The sequence below is a fragment of the Babylonia areolata genome, chromosome 14, assembly GCF_041734735.1.
Source record: "Babylonia areolata isolate BAREFJ2019XMU chromosome 14, ASM4173473v1, whole genome shotgun sequence".
Lineage (NCBI taxonomy): Eukaryota > Metazoa > Mollusca > Gastropoda > Neogastropoda > Buccinidae > Babylonia > Babylonia areolata.
Genome location: NC_134889.1, coordinates 19770672 through 19793161, shown reverse-complemented (window position 1 = coordinate 19793161; position 22490 = coordinate 19770672). Strand labels below are relative to the sequence as shown.

Sequence of the window (22490 nt, the reverse complement as noted above, 5' to 3'; positions counted from 1 at the left end):
CACGTCACAGTCTTGGACAATGGCCTGCGAGTGGCTTCAGAAAACAAGTTTGGACAGTTTTGCACTGTTGGAGGTGAGAATTTACATTCTGGCATTAAATAAAGGCTGTTTCCAAATCTTAGTTATGATCAAACTGGGGACCTTCTACTTCTAGTTTTACATTCATGGTAAATGGTAAAGATTTTTGTGTCATTTGAAATTAAGCTTTCTCTCTTGTGCAACAGTTTCTAACTCTAAAGTGAGTTTTAGTATTGAAGTCATTGATTTATTTTTTCTTCTTTTTAAAATTTTTTTATAATTTTTATTTTTTAAGCTGATATGGTGAAATGTATATCAAATCAGTTTGTTCGCCTTGATGTCTCTTTGAAAATGAGAGTGAAACTTTGATTTACCCATCACCACACTGCTGCCATTCTACTTCTTTTCTTTCTTTTGTTTCTGCCTTCTCAGGTGTATAGACTTTATGTAACATTTTTGGGTTGTTGTGTTTTTTTTGTTTTTTGACTCACTTGTGAAACAAAATGAGTCTATGTTTTAACCTGGTGTTCGGTTGTCTGTGTGTGTGTGTCTGTGGTAAACTTTAACATTGCCATTTTCTCTGGAAGTACTTTGTCTTCCAATACCAAAATTGGTTTAAACATAGTATGAAAAAAAATCTTCACAGTCATACCAATAATAGGTTGTAAGTCTCCCAAATTAAGCCATATTTCTGAATCATTAACGGTTTATTTCATTGAGATGTGCTCGGAAATCCGAAAATTCTAAAAACCGCTTTCCACTGAGTTTGGCCAACTAGAAGGTAGGTTGTTTTCAAAGATGACATGACCTCATGTTTCTTGTTCACAATTAAAAGGAAAGAAACACAAATTCTGGACAGAACACTTACAGTGATACTAGCTACACCATTGATGTGTTTACTGCATATAAATATTCTAAAGTGGACACTGAATTAACTGGAATGAACATTAAAGAAAAATTGAATCAGTCATTTCTTTCAGCCCGTTGTAGACTGGTTTGTGCAGATCTAGAGATCTACCATGTGTTGGGGTGTGCTTGAAGGCGATGGCAACGTCTCCTTTACCGCCGAAATAAAAGAATAATCAAGATATAATAAAACACACAAAAACATGATACAAACGATATTATTACGTTCACTCCAATCACATCTTTTTATCGCATGAAGAAGAAAACGTCAACATTGCTTTCAGTTTTAAATTTATTCATTTGATGTCAAATGTTCCGCAGCCTTGGGGATCCAATTAGTCTGCTTGCATCAGAACTGAACATGTGTGGTTCGATCTAGCTCGCATGCCTTTTTTTTTTCTTTTCTTTTTTAAATTATTTTTTCTCGCAAGCTTATCTTGTATATCATATTTAATTCAGGGCACTTTTCAACGATTTTTTTAAACCTCTTTTTTTTTTCTCCTCATGATTCCTTTACTGGACAAAGTGCGGAGCACAAGTGAGTCTTGAAGGCTTTGCCTCTTGTTTTGTTCGGGGTTTACAACCGAGGGCTTTTGTTGTTGGTTTGGTTTTGTTTTTTCATTGACTGAAATATTGCTGTGTATTTCAGTATTAATTGACTCAGGCTCTCGCTACGAGGTGGCATATCCAAGCGGAGTTTCACATTTCCTGGAAAAATTAGCCTTTGGGGTGAGTATTGTAACAAAATAAGTAATTAGTATTCTGTTTCTCAAGGATCGTTATTCAAGACTTAGTAGTCAAGACTCGAGGCTAGCCTGTTATCTGATACCAGTACCTTCACACATGTGCAGAAATTCTTTATTCCACATGTGAAAATGTCAAATAGAAATAAACTAAGTCAGAGAAAGTTTAGAAAGTGTGTACAATCAAATACGATTGGAAACACACACACACACACACACACACACACACACACACACACACACACAGTCCCTCTCCATCTCCCATCTATTGCCTACAAGTAGAACTCCTCAGTGTTCTTCCCTGTCTCTCTCTGTGAGAATCCCCTTGCCCCTCCCCCATCTCCCCCACCCCTCCCAAGTCTCTCTGCCTCCACTTCAAGAATTTCTGTCAGATACATTGATACAGACATAATCCTGAAACACCTGAATGAAGTTTGACAAGTGAACATGGTCAATGATTATGTGTTTGTTTTTTCCTCCTTCAATGTGTGTGTGTTGTTGTTGTTATTTTTCCTCCTTTTTTTGGTGGTTGATAATTATGTGGGTTTTTCTTTTCCCCTCCTTCCAGATCACCTCTGGGTACAAGAGCCGAGACTTGATCCTTCAGAAACTGGAGAAGCATGGCGGCATATGCGATAGCCAAGGCTCCAGGTGCAGTACAGTGAAATGAAATAAAATTTATTAAAAACCAGGGAAATTAGATAATAACTGTCATAAGTAGAAAGAAAAAAAAAATCTCAACTCAGAAACAAAAGTTGAACTTGATTGGATATTTTGATGGTTTCACACCATTTTCCTCAGCAGTATATATAAAGAATCAGAGAAATTAAAACCAATGTATTGGCTTGTGCTTTTATTTCACCCATCAGTTGTCATGTAAACAGCAACAACAACAAAAAGAACAGACACACACTAAAATGAAAAATTAAAAAGCAGCAAACGCATTACACAACAAGAGAGGCAAGGCCTTCAAGACTCACTTGTGATACACTTTTAAAAAAATCCAAGCTTTTTATGTATTGAGTATAATTTCAAAATGTAATGTTTAAGATGCAAAAGATCAGTTTAAAGCAAATTAAGCCCCCTAGCATTATTACAGAGTAATTTCCCTTTTTTACTATCTGCACCAAAACGTTTGCAAAATAAATAAAACTTCCATGATTAGCAAAAGAAGTTCCTGTTTGAACAAAAAATGATAATAATGACTGCTCTTGTTGTTGGGTCAGAATATCAGATCAAAGTGCCAAGTTTAGAGAATACAAAAAATATAAATATAACAGTAAATGCAGTTGCATATAATTAGGCTTCATTTTTTATTTTTTTGTGCCCATCCCAGAGGTGCAATATTGTTTTAAACAAGATGACTGGAAAGAACTGAATTTTTCCTATTTTTATGCCAAATTTGCTGTCAACTGACAAAGTATTTGCAGAGAAAATGTCAATGTTAAAGTTTACCACGGACACACAGACACACGGACACACACACACAGACAACCAAACACCGGGTTAAAACAGAGACTCACTTTGTTTACACAAGTGAGCATATTATATACATAGTTGAAATTCCATTTCATTAATGATTTTGAATGTATAATAGTCATACATAGATAAATGGTGTCTGGAAGGCCTTGCCTCTCCTGTTGTTTTTCACTTGGATTCTTCATTTGTGTTTGTATCAGAGATACTCTGGTGTATGCAGCTTCTGCAGAAACTCATGGGATTGACAGTGTGATGGACATCTTGTCCGATGTGGTGTTGAGGCCGCTCATCACGCCTGAAGAGGTAGGCAGTGACGGAGATGTGTTTGTTTATTTATGTTATTCATTCCGAGGATATACCTCCTCACCTCCTCATTCCCTCGACCGCTGGGGTCGTTGGGGGGACATGAGGAAGATGTCATAGCTCACCACGCCGTTCTGTTGGCAGCTGTCGTGAGGAGATCTGGCATCGTCATTTTGGTCCATTCCTTGACGTTGTCAGACCAGCTTTTTTTCTGCCGCCCCCGTCTGCGCCCTCCCTCTACAGTCCCTTGCAGGATGGTTTTGGAGAGGGTGTTATGTCGTATGACGTGACCAAACCATGACCAAACCGAGGATATAGTTTTTGATATTATGATTTTCATGAAATATATGCACATAATCTTTAACTTAAGTGTTTATTTGACCTTTTAACGTATGAGTTAGACTGTTGACTTCAGAGTGATGCGATTTGTGATTTATGATTGGTTCCACTTCAACACTCATTGAATGAAACAAATAACGTTACAATGTAGCCTTTCATCGAATGAAACTCTTTGGTGGCGCAGTGGGTTGTCATGTGATTAATTAACATTAATTACTACCTAGAAACTTCAACTACAGTATAGCTTGGGTGCCAAAAAGCATGTAAGCTCAATGGGAAACTGATCCAAATGGCATTTTTGTCAGTCAGCGAACAAAATTTGCCCAGTATTGGCATCACTTGGCCATTTGGCATTTTTTGTTGTTGTTTTTTTTGTTGTTTTTGTTAGTTTTGGAAAGAGTCTTCTGAGTTTGTGCAGGAGTGTGTAGATGTCTGAGTGTGAGGGGAAGGTTCTTTAACTCATTCTACACCATTTACGAGTATACTCATGATATAGATCCATCCACATCAGACTGTTTTTGAGTATTTTGTCTCAGAGCACGAAGCTAGAATGGGCTATTCTCATTCAGTTATTTCCAGGATTTATTTGGATGGGTAACAACAAGTTTTCAAATCACGCACAAATGGTTTGTTCACATGCTACATTGGCATTGTTTTCTTCTGCACTGTTATTTTTGTTCACATGCTTGCATGTGCAGCTGCACATAGGGAGGGGATGAACTTTAGTAGCTGATTTCCTATGGTAGAAAGAATTAAATCAGTGGATGATCTGCATGTATGTCTGTCCGTGTGTGTCTGTGTGGCCTGCAGATGGAGGATGCTCGGATGGCCATCTCGTTTGAGTTGGAAAGCCTGAACCTGCGGCCTGACCCGGAACCTCTCCTGATGGAACTCATCCACTCTGTGAGTGACTTGCCTGACTGACTGCTCAGTTTACTGTTGCTGCTGCTGCTGTTATTGTCTGCTGATAGTGTGCTGTTTGTTTGTTGGTTTCTCCCTCTTATCTCTGTGTATGTATGTGTGTCTGTCTGCTCCATCTGTCTGTCTGTCTGCCCGCCTCTCAGTCTATATATCTGTCTTGTTGCCCTTTCTCTTTTCTTGGCCTTTGGAATCGGGGAAGTATAACTGTAGGGGAGCTATGGTCTGGTTGTGTGTGTGTGTGTGTGTGTGTGTGTGTGTGTGTGTGTGTGTGTGTGTGTGTGTGCTGATATTTGTTTGTTTGAGTGATTGTGCAAAGACATCAAATGGTCGCTAACAGGTGGACTGACTTTGATGCGATCAAGACCTGTGACTTATGAATGTGAAATCCATTTAAAACTGTAACCTGATCAAGTCACTTACATTAAAACATTTCAAGGTTTTCTGCTTTTTTTTTTCTCAAATTCGTCAGCTGACACTGATGAAAAAACCAAAAAAGTATCATGTAAGCTGAGCAAGCATTCTCAGCACACTTACAACTTTCTGAGTAACTCTCCTGGAGTTCAGTTATCTCACTCAGTACGGCCAGTCCTCTCTTCTCTTCTACACAGACCCCTCGGATGTCCAGTGGGTGTCTGAACTGACCCAACCTTTAGCTTCCGTCGTCAGAATTGTGGTATTCTTTGTCAACATTCACCTCTACAGTATAAGAGCCTTCCACTTGCAATATTTTGATGATGGTAATTGGGGTGAAACGCTGTTAACGTCGTCTCTTTCGCCGTTCGTATGGAGAGAGTTATTCCTTGTCACTTTTGATGCAAATCTGGCCTCATTTTCATGGATATTTGTGTGTGTGTGTGTGTGTGTGTGTGTGTGTGTGCATGCATGTTTGTATGTGTGTGTGGGCTTTGTTATTGACATATTCCATTGTTTTGTTTGTGAGTCTGGATTATTGTAAGAAGCCTGTTGATGTTCATTTTTGTAACCTTTATTTTTTTCCATATTTATCTGTTACTTGTTAGTGTGCTGAGGAGGTAGAGCACACTATCAATAAAATATCCTTTGTTATTATTGTTATTGGTACTAGTTGTAGTATTGTGATTATTATTATGCAGCTTAAGTAAATGGATATATTGAGTATCATAAAGTTGAAATAAATGAGTACAGATTGACAGTGAGTTCAAATCTGATGTGGTATTAGCTCTCAACTGAAGTAAAAAATAACATTGATTGTGAAAGTCAAAGGTCACATCAGCAGTAATAATTCATTTGTGTGGATAGAAACTTCATGCATGTTTAAAAACAACAACAACAAAGCAACAACAACAACAACAACAACAATTTGGTTCACTTTTCACTATCAAGCATCAAATGTCAAAAAGAGTCTGTTGAATATGATTGATTATTTGGATCTTGGCCTTTTCTCGCAGCTGTGAGGTAAAGAATTCCATTTTTTGACTCAATTGTGTAAACAAAGTGAGTCTATGTTTTAACCCGGTGTTCGGTTGTCTGTGTGTGGGTGTGTGTGTGTGTGTGTCTGTGGTAAACTTTAACATTGCCATTTTCTCTGCAAATACTTTGTCAGTTGACACCAAATTAGGCATAAAAATAGGAAAAATTCAGTTCTTTCCAGTCATCTTGTTTAAAACAATACTGCACCTCTGGAATGGGCACAAAAAAAATAAAAAATGAAGCCTAATTATATGCAAACTGCATTTACTGTTATATTTATATTTTTTGTATTCTCTAAACTTGGCACTTTGATCTGATATTCTGACCCAACAACAAGAGCAGTCATTATTATCATTTTTTGTTCCAACAGGAACTTCTTTTGCTAAACATGGAAGTTTTATTCATTTTGCAAACATTTTGGTGCAGATAGTAAAAAAGGGAAATTACTCTGTAATTAATGCTAGGGGACTTAATTCGCTTTAAACTGATCTTTCTCATCTTAAACATTACATTTTGAAATTATACTCAATACATAAAAAAAGCTTGGATTTTTTTTTTAAAGTGTATCACAAGTGAGTCTTGAAGGCCTTGCCTCTCTTGTTTAAAAACATGTGGGCTTGTTTCATGGGCTGACTGCAGTGAAGAGATGCAACACCAGTTCTCAAAACAGCTGCAGTCCTACTCATTCTTACTTGTTGAAGGGGGAATAGGCCCCTTGATGTATTCCCTGTGATGAGCCTCTCACCGTGAAACACGTGCTCCTTGACTGTTGGGATCTGCATGACGTTAGATACAGACATTACATGGCGGTTTCTCTGAAGACTTTTGTTTCCTGATGTCCCTCCGTGGACGCTGATGGACTTCTTGAAAGAAGTGAACATTTTTAATCAGATTCGAAGGTTTTAAACTATGGAAGGTTTTTAAAACTTTGAGTGGATTTTTTATTTTTTTAATATAATTTATTTACCCTTCACTTGCAGTAGGTATTGACGTGGCGATAGCCTTGAGATGGCCTCAGTGGTTGGCAAGGCTCCAAGCACCATAATTTGATTTGATTTCAGCTGCAGTCCAGTGCAGTAAAACTTGAACAAAATCTTTTTTTTTTTTTTAATTCTTTTGTTATTTTTCAGGCTGCATATCGAGACAACACGCTGGGCCTTCCCAAAACCTGCCCAGAGGAGAACGTATCCCGGATCAGTCAGCAGACCCTGTACCAGTTCATGAAATCTATCCACACCCCACAGCGCATGGTGGTGGCGGGGGTGGGGGTGGAACACCAGTGCCTGGTGGACCTGTGTCAGAAGTACTTCCTGCGCAACAAGAGCGCCATCTGGGAGGAGCGAGCGGAACTGGTTGGAGGGGAGGCAAAGCCCGTGGACAAGTCTGTCTCACAGTACACTGGGGGCATTATCACGGTGAGGCCTGGGGAGTCATGAGCGTTCTTGTGTGTGTGTTTTGTGTGTGTCAGAATCAGAATCAGAATCAATTTTAATGTCAGTTAAACAGTAACAAATTTTATAAGACAACACATGCAAAGTTACATATACCACACACAAATAGCAAATCAAAATAATTATAAATGAATATAGTACAAGAGTTGTGTGTGTGTGTGTGCTGTGTGTTTTATGTATGTGCTGTATTTTTATATATGTATTTGACGAATTATGAGCGGAGAAAGAGAAACGTTGATATTTAGGAGATTGAAACGCTGGAAAACGGAGTATGGCTGCCAAAATGAAAAGCCCACTTGAAGATATGAATGAACATGGAAGTTGCAGCCCATGAACAAAAAGAAAAAGTACAGAAACATGTGTTTTTTTCTGTGTCAGATTTTCAGAAGTACATAAAAGTTATTGTGTTTGTCAGTGTCAGGATGGCAAAGAATAAAAAATCATTTGCCTTGTGAGACAAGAACAAGAATAAATTGATTTTTGGGAAAAAAATTTTTTTTTTCCTTGCATGATGTGAAGCATAGCACAGTGACTTATGTCAAAGATGTTAGTCTGTCTTTGATTGTGTACAGTTTCACTTTCAGTTTCTCAAGGAGGCACCACTGTATTTGAACAAATCCATGTACAAGACTCCACATCTGCAAGGCAGATGGCTGACCAGCAGCATAACCCAACCCATGCTTAGTTAGACTTGGAGTGCATGCATATATATTTGTGAACCTGTCAGAGTGGACTTCTTCCATTGAGTTTTGCCAGAGGACAAGGCTTTTGTTGCCATGTGTTCTTTTTTTCAGTACGCCAAGTGCGTGCTGCACACTGGACCTCAGGGTTTATCGTCGCATCTGAATGACTAGACGCTCAGTTTGATTTTCCAGTCAAAGTCAGGAGAATGGGTAAGAACAGGACCCCCTGATGGGCCCTTCATTGACAGATAAGTGTGTTAACTGTGGAGTGATGGCTTTGAGGTAATGCGTCTACATAGGAAGCAAGAGAATTTGAGTGCACTGGTTTGAATCCCGGCACAGTCGCCAGTATTTCTCCCCCTCCACTAGACCTTGAATGGTGGTCTGGACGCTTGCCATTCGGATGAGACGATAAACCAAGGTCCTGTGTGTAGCATGCACTTAGCACATGTAAAAGAACCCTCAGCATCAAAAGGGTTGTCCCTGGCAAAATTCTGTAGAAAAATCCACTTCGATAGGAAAACAAATAATAAAAACTGCAGGCAGGAAAAAAAAACAAAAAAAAAGGGGCGACGCTTGCAGTGTAATGACGCGCTCTCCCTGGGGAGAGCAGCCTGAATTTCACACTGTCACTGTTGTGACAAAAAAAGAGTAATACAATACAATACAATACTAAACAATAACCATTCTGCCACTTTTTTGTGTACAGGTGGAGAAGGACCTGTCCAACGTCAGCCTGGGCCCCACCCCAATGCCGGAACTGGCTCACCTGGTGGTGGGTCTGGAGAGCTGCTCCCACCGCGACCCCGACTTCATTGCCTTCTGCGTCCTTAACATGATGATGGGCGGCGGGGGGTCCTTTTCCGCCGGGGGGCCTGGCAAGGGCATGTACACCCGACTCTACCTCAATGTGCTCAACAAGTGAGGCGTCGTCTTCACTAGGGAGGGGCAACGGGGAGGCTTGGGTGTATGTGGGGGGGAGAGAAAGGGATGGGAGGGGGTATTTTCGTAGCAGTGTCCATGTGTGTTGCATGCTTGTGACTGAAGCCTGACTGAATGACACGGGGAACGAGTGATGGGCGCCTGAAGGCAGCTGTCAGTCGGCTGAATGACTGAGTTTGCAAAGTACTTAGAGTCAAGTAAACATGTGCTGATGCCTGTTGTGCAAATGACTCTGAGTTTGCAAAGAACTTGGAGTAAGTAAATATGTGATGATGATGTTATTGAGCATTTACAATGTGAACATGTGTTTTTTTTATTTAAGGCTTTAGAAATACAGATACCTTGAGGCATCATGCTGTTAACAAGTTCAGCTTCAAGTATTTCTCTTATTAGTTCGCAAGGATACCTCAGCATACTTGTATTTATAATTTTTTTAGGGCCCAGGCTATCCATTCGTAATGGAAGTATTGACTGTAAACTGTTGTGAAAAATACTGATGTCAAATTGCTGGTGAACAGTCAGGAGGACAGAAAAGACTAGTGAAATTGGCTCAAAGGAATGGGTGTAAATGTTGTTAATGAGGTAGTCCAGTCCAGTTCTTTTTGCCAGAGAAACGGTTGAATGTTATGTGCCTGTAATGCGTATTGCAGTGGGTAGTTGACAGTAATTCACTTGTTTTAGTCCTTTCAGGATACCACAGTCCGCTCATGACTTGAGCAAAAATAAGACACAAAACAAGAGTATCTTTTTTGACTCACTTGTGTAAACAAAGTGAGTCTATGTTTTAACCCGGTGTTCGGTTGTCTGTGTGTGTGTGTGTGTGTCTGTGTGTGTGTGTGTCCATGGTAAACTTTAACATTGCCATTTTCTCTGCAAATACTTTGTCAGCTGACACCACGTTTGGTATAAAAATAGGAAAAATTCAGTTCTTTCCAGTCATCTTGTTTAAAACAATATTGCACCTGTGGGATGGGCACAAAAAAATTAAAAAAGAAGCCAAATTATATGCAAACTGAATTTACTGTTTATAATATGATTTAAACAGCGTTCTCACTGCGAATACCGCAATCGATTTATCGCCCTTAAAAAAGCATGTTTAAATATTGAATTTTAGAACGTCAGTTAAGGAGCCACGATAGTGTAATGGGTAAGATAGTTTCTTCTCACCCGAAAACATGGGGTTTGAATCTGCCGTCAGGACTTTTATTTTTATTTTTTTTTTACCCGAAGCTTTATAATAACAAATACAGAACACATTTTAACGATTAGATTTTTTTAAAAAGTGTATTACAAGTGAGTCTTGAAGGCCTTGCCTCTCTTGTTTAAATACATTGTTAGAGTATTGATATAGCTGTGGTGTTACAGTCCACAGCTTCACAGTTTGTGATTGTAAGGAGACTGAGTAATTATATTGATAGTGAATCACTTTTATCCAGGGCATGATTTTATGTAATTTGATAGTCAGTCGTGTCTGACTATAACCATCAGAACAGCAGAGGAGGCAACTGCTGTTCTGACTATTTGGGCTAGAATTTGATTATAGTGGAGAGTGTCTTGCCCAAGTACATCCCCACTCTCTCGGCCAAGAGGGTTTTAGGACAGTCGGCGTTGGGATGGTTCCCAAAGGCCAACTAGCCCACAAGGCTGCAGCACTAAGAGCTAGTGCAATTTTGCCTCCTAGTTTGAGAGTCATAGTCCTTCACAAAAGACAAATCTGTAAATGGTTTCCCATTGACTGGAGAATTCATTGATAATACGGCTCTCACTTTGCTGTTGGCCCAAATGTAAACTTATGTCAATCTGTGATATAAGGTGAGTGTTGGGCCTGTTTTATGTCATATCATAATCTTGCATAATATTACTCAACACAGTGTGCATGCTGCACTCTCACAGTTCATGACTTTTGTACAAACACCACACACACTGATAAAGAGTCCAAGGAAAAGGTGAGGATGTCTGACAGTAGCGATACCTTGATGTGCCTTGTGATGCAGATACCACTGGATGTTCAATGCGACAGCCTACAATCACGCCTACGAGGACTCTGGTCTCTTCTGCATTCACGCCAGCGCACATCCTTCAAAGGTGGGTTATGCTGAGAGACTTAGGATTTAAATGGAATATATAGAAAAAGAGAGTTTAGAAGATGGAAGAGAAAAAGAGGGCCAGTGATGTGTTCACTTGTGTTAAACTTGACGCATTTTACGACAGCACGGTGGCATCATCTTTTCGTACGATTGTTTCACTTCTTCAAGTTGCTCCTGTAAAGGACTTGTAGCTTAATATGTAATATACTTTGTTTTGACTTCATATGAAACGTAGATGAGTCAGGGCGTGAACTGTAATTTGTTGCTTTCTTGTTAACACAGATTTCTCAGTGATATTCTGGCTGCTCTGAGTAGAAGAGAGCATATTCAGTGTGATATTCTGGCTTCTCTGAGTGGGAAAAGAGCAGCATGTATGTGTTTATTTGCGTGTGATTTTTGCATGGATAAGAAATGATGCAAGGATATTTGGCACATTTCTTTAATTGTATGCAAGTTTGTGTAGTTATGCTTGATGTACATAATACTTACACATGTTATATTTATTTTATATGGGTGCAGATGTTTACTCCCATGCAGGCAGGCATATACACACAAACACACTCTCTCTCTCGCTCACTCAAATACTCACCACTGAATGCATGCACGCCACAAGCGAACACCCACACAAAAACACACTCAGTGAAATACAACTTTATGCATGCACACAGACACACAAACCCACATACGTAACACACACTTATAAATTCTTGAACCAATCATATCTGTTATTGAGAGTACCACACCTCCAAATGTATTTCAGCTACCTGAGTCTGTTTTGACTTTTGTGTGTTATGTTCACAGCTTCGAGAATTGACAGAGGTGGTTTTGAGGGAACTGGTCTACACAGCTGGCATTGTCTATCCTGTGAGTTTGCTGTGTTTGCCCCTTTTTTCTTTTTTTTTTTTCATTTATTTATTCATTTATTTTGTTTGAGTTGTTATTGTTTCCTCTTCCTCTCTCCCATTTGACACACACACAGAGCTGCCTAGGTACAGGTTCAGGCAAAGTGCCAGTATTACTGTCTATAAACTTCACACACACATACACACACACACACACACACTCACACACACACACACACACACACACACACACACACATATTTCCTTTTCTGTACGTGAGAGGTAGTGTGTGTATGAGTTTGTGTAATATGTGTGTGCGCGTGTGAATGTGTGTGTACATTTTTGTGTACGTTTAACTGCATCTATGCTGGGGAACCCACCAGGCCACCATGACGTTTGACATTTTCAATCAATTTAGAATAAAATCACCCTTCTGTTACTCATAACGGGAGTTTTAGGACTGACATGTTTATGGCCTACGAACAGTGTCAAAAAGTGTGTATTGATTACGATCCGTTCCCTGTGCTGCGCAGGATGAGCTAGCCAGAGCCAAGCGACAGTTGCAGTCGATGCTGATGATGAACCTGGAATCCCGCCCAGTCGTCTTCGAGGACATTGGCCGTCAGGTCCTGGCCTCTGGGAAGCGGCACCAGCCATCTTATTACTACGATGAAATAGGTACGGTGATGAGATAACAGATGTCTGCTGAGTTAAAAAAAACAACAACAACATAGAAATGGAGAAATGTCTGTGATGAAAAGAAAAGAATGTAGGTTGCAAAACAAGACTTGCTTTTGATAAAAATTGTCTAGTGTTTTCTGAAGACAGATGTATAGTTTTGAAATGTTGGACACTTCATATCAAAAGTGACACTTGCTCTACAACCTAAAGTTTAAAAAATCTTTTTAATAGAATTTCTCCATTTGTACGACAAAATAGGTTTAGATTTCTGTTTGATTTTTTCTAAATGTATAAATGATGTATTTTGTTGTTATTGTCTCTGTATGGTTGGGTTTTGATAGGGTATGATCTGAGTGATTTCATCCTTAATGATTTATGCTTGGTCAAGGGTGGGTTTTTGCAGGTTTTCATTTTTTGAATAGATGTGTCTGAATTTGTTTTCCTGTTTTGTACATATGTTTCTGTTGTGCACCTTTCCCCGTGTGTTTCTCTTCAGTAGGTTGGCTGGCCATTTATCACAACATTTAGCCCTATTACAGTCCCTTTTCCCCAATAAAATGAGCAGAAGTGGACAAATTGTGATTAACCTGTAACTACATTGCTGGAAAAAGGTTAGCACTGGAATGATATTTCCATAAGTGTAAAAGAAAGAGAAACGAAATGTGACAGTCTCTGCAAGAAAGGGCACCCGCATTTCGTCTTGTCTTGTGACATCAGAGAGCTTTACCATGGTTTATGAAGAGAGAGAGACAGCAAGAATAAAATGGTTGCTGTTCAAACAACAGTTAATGATGTTTGATTTTATTGGACTGTTTTTGTTTGGTTGGTTTTTTTTTAAGTTGACAAAGGAACAAGTACTATGTTAAGTGTGAAATAATCCTTTTTAATGGGTGGTTTGTTCCTGAGAAGCATTTTTTTCAACAAGATATGTTCTTGAAAGAGAACCCATTATAAGTGTAATACCCTACTGACTGAGAGTCCTGGGTGGGTTTTAAGTGGGGATTTTACTGATCTCCCAGGACAACATGTTTGCTGATCTAATAGTGACTTATCCCCTTCATGTGGTGACACATGTAGAACATCAAATATGCATGTTAACAATCCCATATTCGGTGTTATAGTTGATGGGTCAAGGAAACCGAACCATACTGGGCATGCGCACCCCTGAAACAGGAACATGGCTGCATAAATGGAGGGGTTAAAAAACAATATTCATGCAAGTAAAAGCCTACTTGTGGATAGGGGTGAACATGGGAGTTGCAGCTCATAAACACGGAAAGAGAAACACTTACCAAATAGCTTTATACTTCCCAGTCACTATGCTGTCCTACACTGAACTGTTGTGAGAATGGGGTGACAAGGGAAACTGGATGTTTATGACAGAGAAGGGGAACTAAGAGCTTTTTGACTCGCTTGTGTAAACAAAGTGAGTCTATGTTTTAACCCGGTGTTCGGTTGTCTGTGTGTGTGTGTGTGTGTGTGTCCGTGGTAAACTTTAACATTGACATTTTCTCTGCAAATACTTTGTTAGTTGACACCAAATTTGGCATAAAAATAGGAAAAATTCAGTTCTTTCCAGTCATCTTGTTTAAAACAATATTGCATCTCTGGGATGGGCACAAAAAAAAAAAAAAAAAAATGAAGCCTAATTATATGCAAACTGCATTTACTGTTATATTTATATTTTTTGTATTCTCTAAACTTGGCACTTTGACCTCTTATTCTGACCCAACAACAAGAGGAGTCATTATTATCATTTTTTGTTCAAACAGGAACTTCTTTTGCTAAGCATGGAAGTTTTATTTATTTTGCAAACATTTTGGTGCAGATAGTAAAAAAGGGAAATTACTCTGTAATTAATACTAGGGGACTTAATTTATCACAAGTGAGTCTTGAAGGCCTTGCCTCTCTTGTTTGTTTTGTTTCTTTAAAAATGGGTACATGGGTCAGTATTTGTAATCTGACCCTGTGTGTTGTGTTTGTGCAGGTAAAATCACAGAGAGTGACATTCAGAGAGTGGCTAACCGCATGCTGAAGAGCAAACCCGCAGTGGCCGCTTATGGAACACTTGAACAGCTGCCCCGCTACTCTGACGTGGAGGCTGCTCTGTGCAACAAAAACGGTCGCATGCCTCGACGATTCCAGCTCTTCCGATGACCTGATATCAATGTATAGTGTTTGACTGACAGTAACTGGTTGGATTTTTTGGCGTTTTTTTCTTTGAGAACTGATACTGAGTGTGGGTGAGAGAGAGAGAGAGAGAGTGGTCGAGAAACGGAAAATATGTTTTGAATAAACATATTTTGCAAGCGTGCTTATTGATGGAATGTGGATATAAAAGGCATTGGTAAATGTTTTGGATTATGAGTTTGGCAGGTGTGTTCAAAGATTATGAGCGACTGCATCGTTTTTTTTCTTTCTTTCTTGTCAAATGATTGTAAAGTTTTGTTTTTTTTCCTGCTTACATGCTTGGATACTGTTTCTGACAAGTCATCTTCATAGTTTTTGTTTACGTTGTCATTGTCTGTATGACAAAGATAGATAGTTATGTAAGTCCCCATAAACTCTTTATTTCTTCTGTGAGTGGAAATATGTCTGCAACCATTTTTCAAGAATATATACCTAGACCGGTGGTAACTGATGCAGGTGATGAACACTGTGATCATGTTTGAACATCACACAGACTTTCCAAGTCAAAGCATAAAGGGAGAATAATGTTTGCATGGCTAGAGTTTGTCTTTACCCCTGAAGAAAACAGTATGGCTGCATACATGGCAGGGTAAACATGGTCATACATGAAAAAGCCCACTCGTACAAGCAAGTGAACGTGTGAGTTGCAGCCCACATACACAGAAGTAGAAGTGTTTGCTTTGTGTTCTGTACTTTATAAGTTGCCTTGTTCGGACATAACAGCTGAAATTTGAGCAAGGGAGTATTGCAATTGAAAATCATCGGGGGCACTTCTTACACATTACATACTAGAAAAAGGAAAACAGCGACGCATATTTACAAATACAGAAAGAACATACATTGTCATGATGATGAGTATGGTTAAAGGGGAGAGGAGACATCTGACAGCAACATTGTTACTCACAACACAGATCATTTGTCTCTCTTTGCTTTTCATTTCACGGACTGTAAAACTGATCATTGTCAGCATATTTTCTGCTTGTAAAACTGCTGTCTTCTTGAAACTGTGTCAGTTAAACTCTTGACCTGTAATCTATATTGTGTGGTATGTACATCGGCACATATGAAATCACACTCACATGTATGTGATATGTAAACGATCCTGATGTGTATATTTATAAATATGTGATATGTTTAAGCAGTAAAAAGAATATATACAAGCATTGAAATAAAGGACAACCCAATACATCCTTGATAATACATCTAGCAGTGAGAAGGTTCAGTAGATGGGGCTGTTTTTAAACTTTTTTTTTTTTTTTGATGCTGGATGAAAATAAGGATATGTGCCATGGAGCTCTTTGGAAGTTTGAGACCATGAGAAAGGGCTTTCTTTCCTGCTATATCCAAACATCAACCATACCTGAGGGATGCAGGCACCTGCAGTGTTGGTCAGGAAATCTGATTGTGATTGTCATGTTCCTATTGGCCTTTCGGTGATAAAACCAAGTCACTGAGTTTGGTGCGACATTGTATACACAATTAATTGTTTTTCAATATAGTGATGAGTGCAGTTGACACTGTGCAAAAGTTAATCAAGTGCTCAGTTTCAATAATTTTTCTGAAAGATTTAACACGAACTGTGAAGTGAACTTTCTTCCATACTCAAAGTTAGTTTTCAAAGTGGAATTCATTCAAACAAATGATGCTTCATACAAAATGAATGTGCAAAGTCTTGGCTGAAATACGCATGAAGCCTTAGTCTGCCACTGTCATATTGTTCAATAAATTATGGTAGTCTTTTTGTAGATAATGATATCGGACTGGCCTCATTATTGACATAGATGAGTCTTGAACGCCATAACAGCTTCTCTATGGCACACTTTCACGGGGCAGAGAAGTCAGGTCAACCCAGGAAGAAGCACAAATGTTATCATCATGGAACATATTCAGCATTGTGCCATACTGATGACAGAAGACAATGGCTTACAACCACCGAGATCGCAGTCAGCAGCTTTTAAATCTTGCTTACCAAAGCCATGATACCAGTGTTAGGGGGAAGAATGCAGTCTGGCACACTCCCTTCCAGACATAGCAGCGCAATCTGTCAACGATGACAGATCACCAGCGTGACGTATTTGTCAGCCTGTCTCTGATACTATCGTTCTCATCCATGTGTCTTTGGCTGTCCTTTCTTCTCATTTCAGTTGGTGCAGCTATTATTGTGTAAGAACATTTTGGATAGCAGAATAGTCGACCACACTAAGAGGAAAGACAACGGTGTTCTTCCCTCCCCAGTATTACTTTTCATCTTTTGTGGCTGCACGTGTTGACAAGATGGTCTTTGTACAGCGTGTTAGAAAATAAATGTTTTTACACTATCATTGTGTGATGGGAATTTTTTTTTTTCATTTTTGTGTGTGTATGCGTGTGTGGTAGAGATTTTGTTAGTTGTGTATTGTGTACTGATGTTTTGAAAGGAATTTTTATCCTGTATATGTTTTTTGTTGTTGTTTTTTGTTTGTGTGTGCAGTTGCAACTTAAGCTAAATGACACACAGTGCACCATACACACAAAAACATAAAAAGGAACAATAAGTTCTGCAAGTGCCAATCAGCAAGGGGGCAGCACAGCAACTCTGAGCAACAACAGTCATGATCCTGGTACTTAACAGATCTGGCACTCTTCTCATGATGCTGTCTCAAACATCAGTCTATCAATCTCAAGATAGCAGCACCCTGGCCCTAACCCTATGCACTGTGGTGGGAACTATAGATCTCACAATGAAGAGGCACGAGCTGCCAGCACTTGGCAAGGACTCCTATGATCAACTTGTAGTTTATGGTGAACTTGTTTTAGTCCAGACTTGATACTCATTGGGCAAACTAACCAACCTTATGCAACCCAGTTAGGTGGGGCTACTAGACCTAGATCACTATGGATGCAAGAGTTGGGCAACGAATCTTGATGGTGAACAGGCCTCTCACTGAGGCCTCATGCATCTCTTGTTCAAAGAAGTCCTGTGTGATGTCCTAGGACCATCAGTTTAGTTGAAGATGACTGTCACTGTGAGAAGCTGCAAGAAATACAAAAACCATGTGGATGGAGGGAACATGATGGAGGGAGTTGTTAAAGCACTGTACTTTCAATCTGAGGGTCCTCCGATCGAATCCTTTTTGAGATGCATGGTGGGTGAAAGTTGGAGATTTTTCAGATCTCCCAGCTCATTTGAAGACCTGCTAGTGTCTGAAGCCCCTTTAAGTGAAAACACATGGACTGGATAAAATACACATGTTCAAGATTCTGTGATCCTTGTCAGCATTCAGTCAGTTATGAAAACAACATACCCGTCATGCTCACACCTCAGCCTGGTTGCCTTCATGCTAAAAGCCCACTCATATATACAAGTAACTTGTTCATGGGGTGCGACTCCCATGTTCACTCATATGCACGAGTGGGCTTTTATGTGTATTACCTTTTTTTACCTCCATCATGAAGGTAGTCATACGTACTCCGTTTTAGGCGGGATACATCCAAATAAACATGGGAGTTGCAAGAAACGATTTGGAGCTTTCAGGGGTATCAGAACCTGAGACAGGACCATGACTGGTCTTGGCTTGTTTTCCAGTGTACTTGACTAGACACCTTGTTAGTAAAGACGAAACAACAAGCAGTACCCCTCCTGTTGGCTGCTCCTCCAATACATCTTGCAGGCCTTCCGTAACTTCATCAGTCTAGATTTTCGATGATTTCGTCTAGCAATTCGGGAAAGGGCCGATCGATTGTGGATGCCAAAACAGGTTCTGATACCCCTGAAAGCTCCAAATCGTCTCTTTCCGTACTACTATGATATAAAAGTAGTATTGTGTAGTGCAGACCCTGATTCAGGTCGGCCGGACTGGATGAAAACAAAACAAGACGGAGAACTCTCTAAACAAGAAGGAGACAGTACTGCAAAATGGGTCCGAAAAAACGGGAAAGTTGTGAATGTCGGGAAAAATCGGCATCCGCAACCAGGGGAGAGCGGAGGACAGTAGATCACAAGAAGCAAAAGAATGTAGATAGTTTTAAAAACACCGGTTCGAAAGTTTTTGTCAATGCACCACCTGTAGATACATTCAACGTGTCTTACTTAAATTCTTTTTGTTGTTTGTATACAAACGCAGACAGTCTACTTAATAAAAGGACTGAATTGGAAGCTATGGTGGAACTACATAAGCCAGCCGTGATTGGAATTGTCGAAATTAAACCTAAAAGGCTTCGTTATGCAGTCCAAGAAAGCGAAATTTCCATTCCAGGATTTGAAATGTACCACAATCTTGACAAGAGAGGAAGGGGCATCTGTCTATATGTAAAGGAAGAGCTCAAACCTACACGCAAAGATGTGTGCACAGACTTTGAGGAAACAGTGTTTGTCGACTGTAAACTGGAGGACAGAGAAGAGTTAGTTATAGGCCTGGTATACCGGAGTCCAAACAGTTCTGAAGAGAACAATGACAGTCTGAACAAGTTACTGATATCAGTGGCAGAAGGAAAGCCATCGCACCTGCTAGTGTTGGGTGATTTCAACTTTCCAGAAATTGACTGGGACAGAGAAAGATGTTATGCTAGTGAAGTTCACCCAGCTAGTCACTTTTTCAAAGCTGTGAAAGATGCCTATCTTATTCAGCACCAAATGCAAGCTACCCGCATCAGAGATGGCCAGACACCAACACTGGATGATTTGGTCCTAACCAACAGAGAGGACATGGTAGACGACATCGTACTAACTTCGGCACTAGGAAAGAGTGACCATGCAACGCTAGTCATCAACATTGCAGGTACTTACAGAGCAAAAAACAATCAGAAACGACACAACTGGAATAAGGCTGACTATGAGGCAATGAAAGCAGAGCTCCAGGCAGTCAACTGGAAGGAACAACTAGAACAACTCGCCGTAGAGGATCAATGGGCATTTCCTAAGAACAAGCTCGACCAATGTACGAGGAAAAATGTTCCCATAACAACAGCACTCGGAAGCCAGAGGAAGAAATGGCTGGATGGAGGGACCCTGACGTCAGTGCGCACAAAACACAAGCTATACAGACGGTGGTTACAAAGCAGGGCAGGGGAGGACTACCAGGCATACGCCAAGGCGAGAAATAGGGCAGCCAAAGCTTGCCGTCAGGCGAAGAGGAAACTGGAAGCAGCCATCGCAGAGCAGGCAAAAATAAACCCAAAGTCATTCTGGTCATATGTCAAATCTAAAACCAAGGCCAGAACTGGCATTGCTGACCTGAAGAGGGAAGACGGATCAAAAACAACAACGGACAAGGAGAAAGCAGATCTCCTGAATGACTTTTTTTCAGAGTGTCTACACCACAGAGAGGGAAGGTGACCTACCAGAGATACCAGACTACCAGTTTAACTCTGAGCTGTTCGATGTTGTTATCCCAGAAGAAGCCGTCAGGAAGCACCTCGCCAACCTGAAGACTGGTAAAGCACCTGGACCCGATGGAATCACTCCGCGCATGTTGGTAGAACTAGCTGACGTCCTTGCTACCCCTATTACAATGATCTTCAGGAGGTCCTTGGACACTGGAGTAATCCCCAACACATGGAGAACTGCAAACGTTACACCAATTTTCAAAAAAGGCAGTCGTCTCAGCCCAAATAACTATAGGCCAGTAAGCCTAACCTGCATACTCTGCAAGATTTTGGAGACACTTGTCCGTGAACAGGTCACAGCACATCTACAAGAAAATAAACTGATCAGCAGGCAACAACATGGCTTTACGCAGGGACGATCATGCACAACTCAGCTGCTGGAGACTTTGGACATCTGGACTGAGATGATTGATGCAGGCAGAGGGGTGGACGCAGTGTACATGGACTTCATGAAAGCCTTCGACAGCGTGCCTCATCGCAGACTAGTGGCCAAGGTGAAAGCACATGGCATCAGCGGAAAGGTCCTTGAATGGATAAGAGACTTTCTCTCTGACAGGTCACAGCGTGTTATAGTAAACGGCGTAAGATCAGAGCAGGCAAAGGTGACGAGCGGCATCCCTCAAGGCAGCGTCTTAGGGCCTCTACTTTTCGTCATTTACATCAATGACCTGCCACGTCATGTCCACAGTCATGTCGAGCTCTTTGCAGTTGACACCAAGATTTTCTCATGCAGTGACGATAGTGAGTCGAGGGGTATGCTTCAAGAGGACCTAAATTGATTACAGCAATGGTCCATGGACTGGCAACTCCGTTTCCATCCAGATAAATGCAGCGTCCTAAGATTGGGCAACCCTAAGGAAGCAGCCCACTACTGCATGAGAGGACGGGATCCTCTGGGAGTGGAGTGCACACATTGGCTGGAGGAGAGTGACGTACAGAGAGACCTGGGTGTACTGGTGGACAAAGACCTAAGCTTCAAAAATCATGTGGCACATGCAACAGCAAAAGCCAACAAAGTCCTAGGGGTCATAAGAAGGTCTTTCGACCATTTCACGCCAGAAACTTTTGTCTCGCTCTATAAGTCCCTGGTGAGACCAGTCATTGAATATGGTCATTCAGTTTGGCAGCCAAGACACAAGACCCTACGCACTGACATAGAGGATGTACAGAGGCGAGCAACCCACCTGATAGGCTCCCTGAAGCAGCTCTCCTACCCAGAGCGTCTCGCTAGTCTGAGACTGCCAAGCCTGGAACATCGCCGAACAAGAGGTGACATGATAGACGTGTACAAGTACGTACACGGAATATACGACACAGATCGACCCATGCTGCACCTCTTTCAAGGCAGGGACACCCGGGGAAACACCCTCAAGCTGGCCAAGGGTCATTGCAGGCTGAGCTTGCGTGCTGGGTATTTTTCCCAGAGAGTCGTCACTGTATGGAATGGCCTCCCTGATAGTGTGGTGACTGCCCCATCAGTAAACGCCTTTAAAAACAGACTGGACACGCATTGGAAGAGCCTGCCTACACTGTACGACCCAGCCTGTCACCATTAATATGCCACGCATGCTGCATAACAAGTGGGAGATATTTTCTGGATCGGTGAACAGGCCGGTTAGGCCTTCAACACCGCAATATACAAGTACAAGTAAAAAAACAAACAAAAAAACAACAACAACAAAGCAAACAAAAACAACAAACAAAAAAACAAACAAAACAAAACAAACAACAACAACAAAAAACGTCAGTGCTTATCTATTATCCTCGAAAATGAAGAATTTGGTCTTCACGACTTCAGTGTTTTATCAAGTGAAATGGAATGGAAAAACGCATGTACGCGTAGCTCTCACATACTGATAGAGGTGGAGGAAAAGGCGATGAGGAAGAAAAAAGATGCCGCCAGTAAATAGCCAAGTATACAATATATTTTTTATTTTAGCTCCTTGTGTTCGCCACGCATGTTATGAGGTTCAAGTTTTCACTTTGCAGAACGACGAAAAGGCTCTTCGGACCACGGTCCGTGTGCAAGAGTTGCATTTCTTGACTTATTTGATCTGAAGAGTTACCTTACTTGTGTAGAGGGCGTCTTTTC

At 40.6% G+C, this 22490-nt stretch overlaps 2 protein-coding genes across 2 annotated transcripts in view; both read left to right on the top strand.

Annotated features, from left to right (window-relative positions):
• LOC143289897 (mitochondrial-processing peptidase subunit alpha-like) overlaps positions 1 to 17352 on the top strand; it is an 18974-nt gene extending 1622 nt beyond the window's left edge. The window contains exons 2-12 of the mRNA XM_076599121.1: positions 1 to 73; positions 1574 to 1653; positions 2236 to 2318; positions 3347 to 3449; positions 4599 to 4691; positions 7289 to 7573; positions 9002 to 9213; positions 11229 to 11319; positions 12123 to 12185; positions 12697 to 12841; positions 14832 to 17352. The exon at positions 1 to 73 is cut by the window's left edge and continues 133 nt beyond it. Of these exons, the coding sequence (XP_076455236.1) occupies positions 1 to 73; positions 1574 to 1653; positions 2236 to 2318; positions 3347 to 3449; positions 4599 to 4691; positions 7289 to 7573; positions 9002 to 9213; positions 11229 to 11319; positions 12123 to 12185; positions 12697 to 12841; positions 14832 to 15001 (1398 nt within the window). The 3' untranslated portion in view covers positions 15002 to 17352. The remainder of the gene's footprint in view (positions 74 to 1573; positions 1654 to 2235; positions 2319 to 3346; positions 3450 to 4598; positions 4692 to 7288; positions 7574 to 9001; positions 9214 to 11228; positions 11320 to 12122; positions 12186 to 12696; positions 12842 to 14831) is intronic.
• A 1820-nt stretch (positions 17353 to 19172) lies between these two features.
• Positions 19173 to 22442, top strand: LOC143289637 (uncharacterized). Its single transcript, XM_076598683.1, has 5 exons — positions 19173 to 20174; positions 20320 to 20553; positions 20752 to 20919; positions 21526 to 21809; positions 22388 to 22442. Exons 1-5 carry the CDS (start codon positions 19173 to 19175, stop codon positions 22440 to 22442), a joined length of 1743 nt encoding a protein of 580 aa, XP_076454798.1.
• The last annotated feature ends 48 nt before the right edge of the window (positions 22443 to 22490 follow it).

Bases quoted from the DNA above. Each gene is read 5' to 3' on its own strand.
- LOC143289637 (XM_076598683.1), top strand. From the start codon at position 19,173: ATGGTGGAACTACATAAGCCAGCCGTGATTGGAATTGTCGAAATTAAA. The intron at 20,175-20,319 runs GCAAAAATAAAC...ACTTTTTTTCAG, and splicing joins AAGCAGCCATCGCAGAGCAG to AGTGTCTACACCACAGAGAG. The intron at 20,554-20,751 runs GTAATCCCCAAC...GGCTTTACGCAG, and splicing joins GGAGGTCCTTGGACACTGGA to GGACGATCATGCACAACTCA.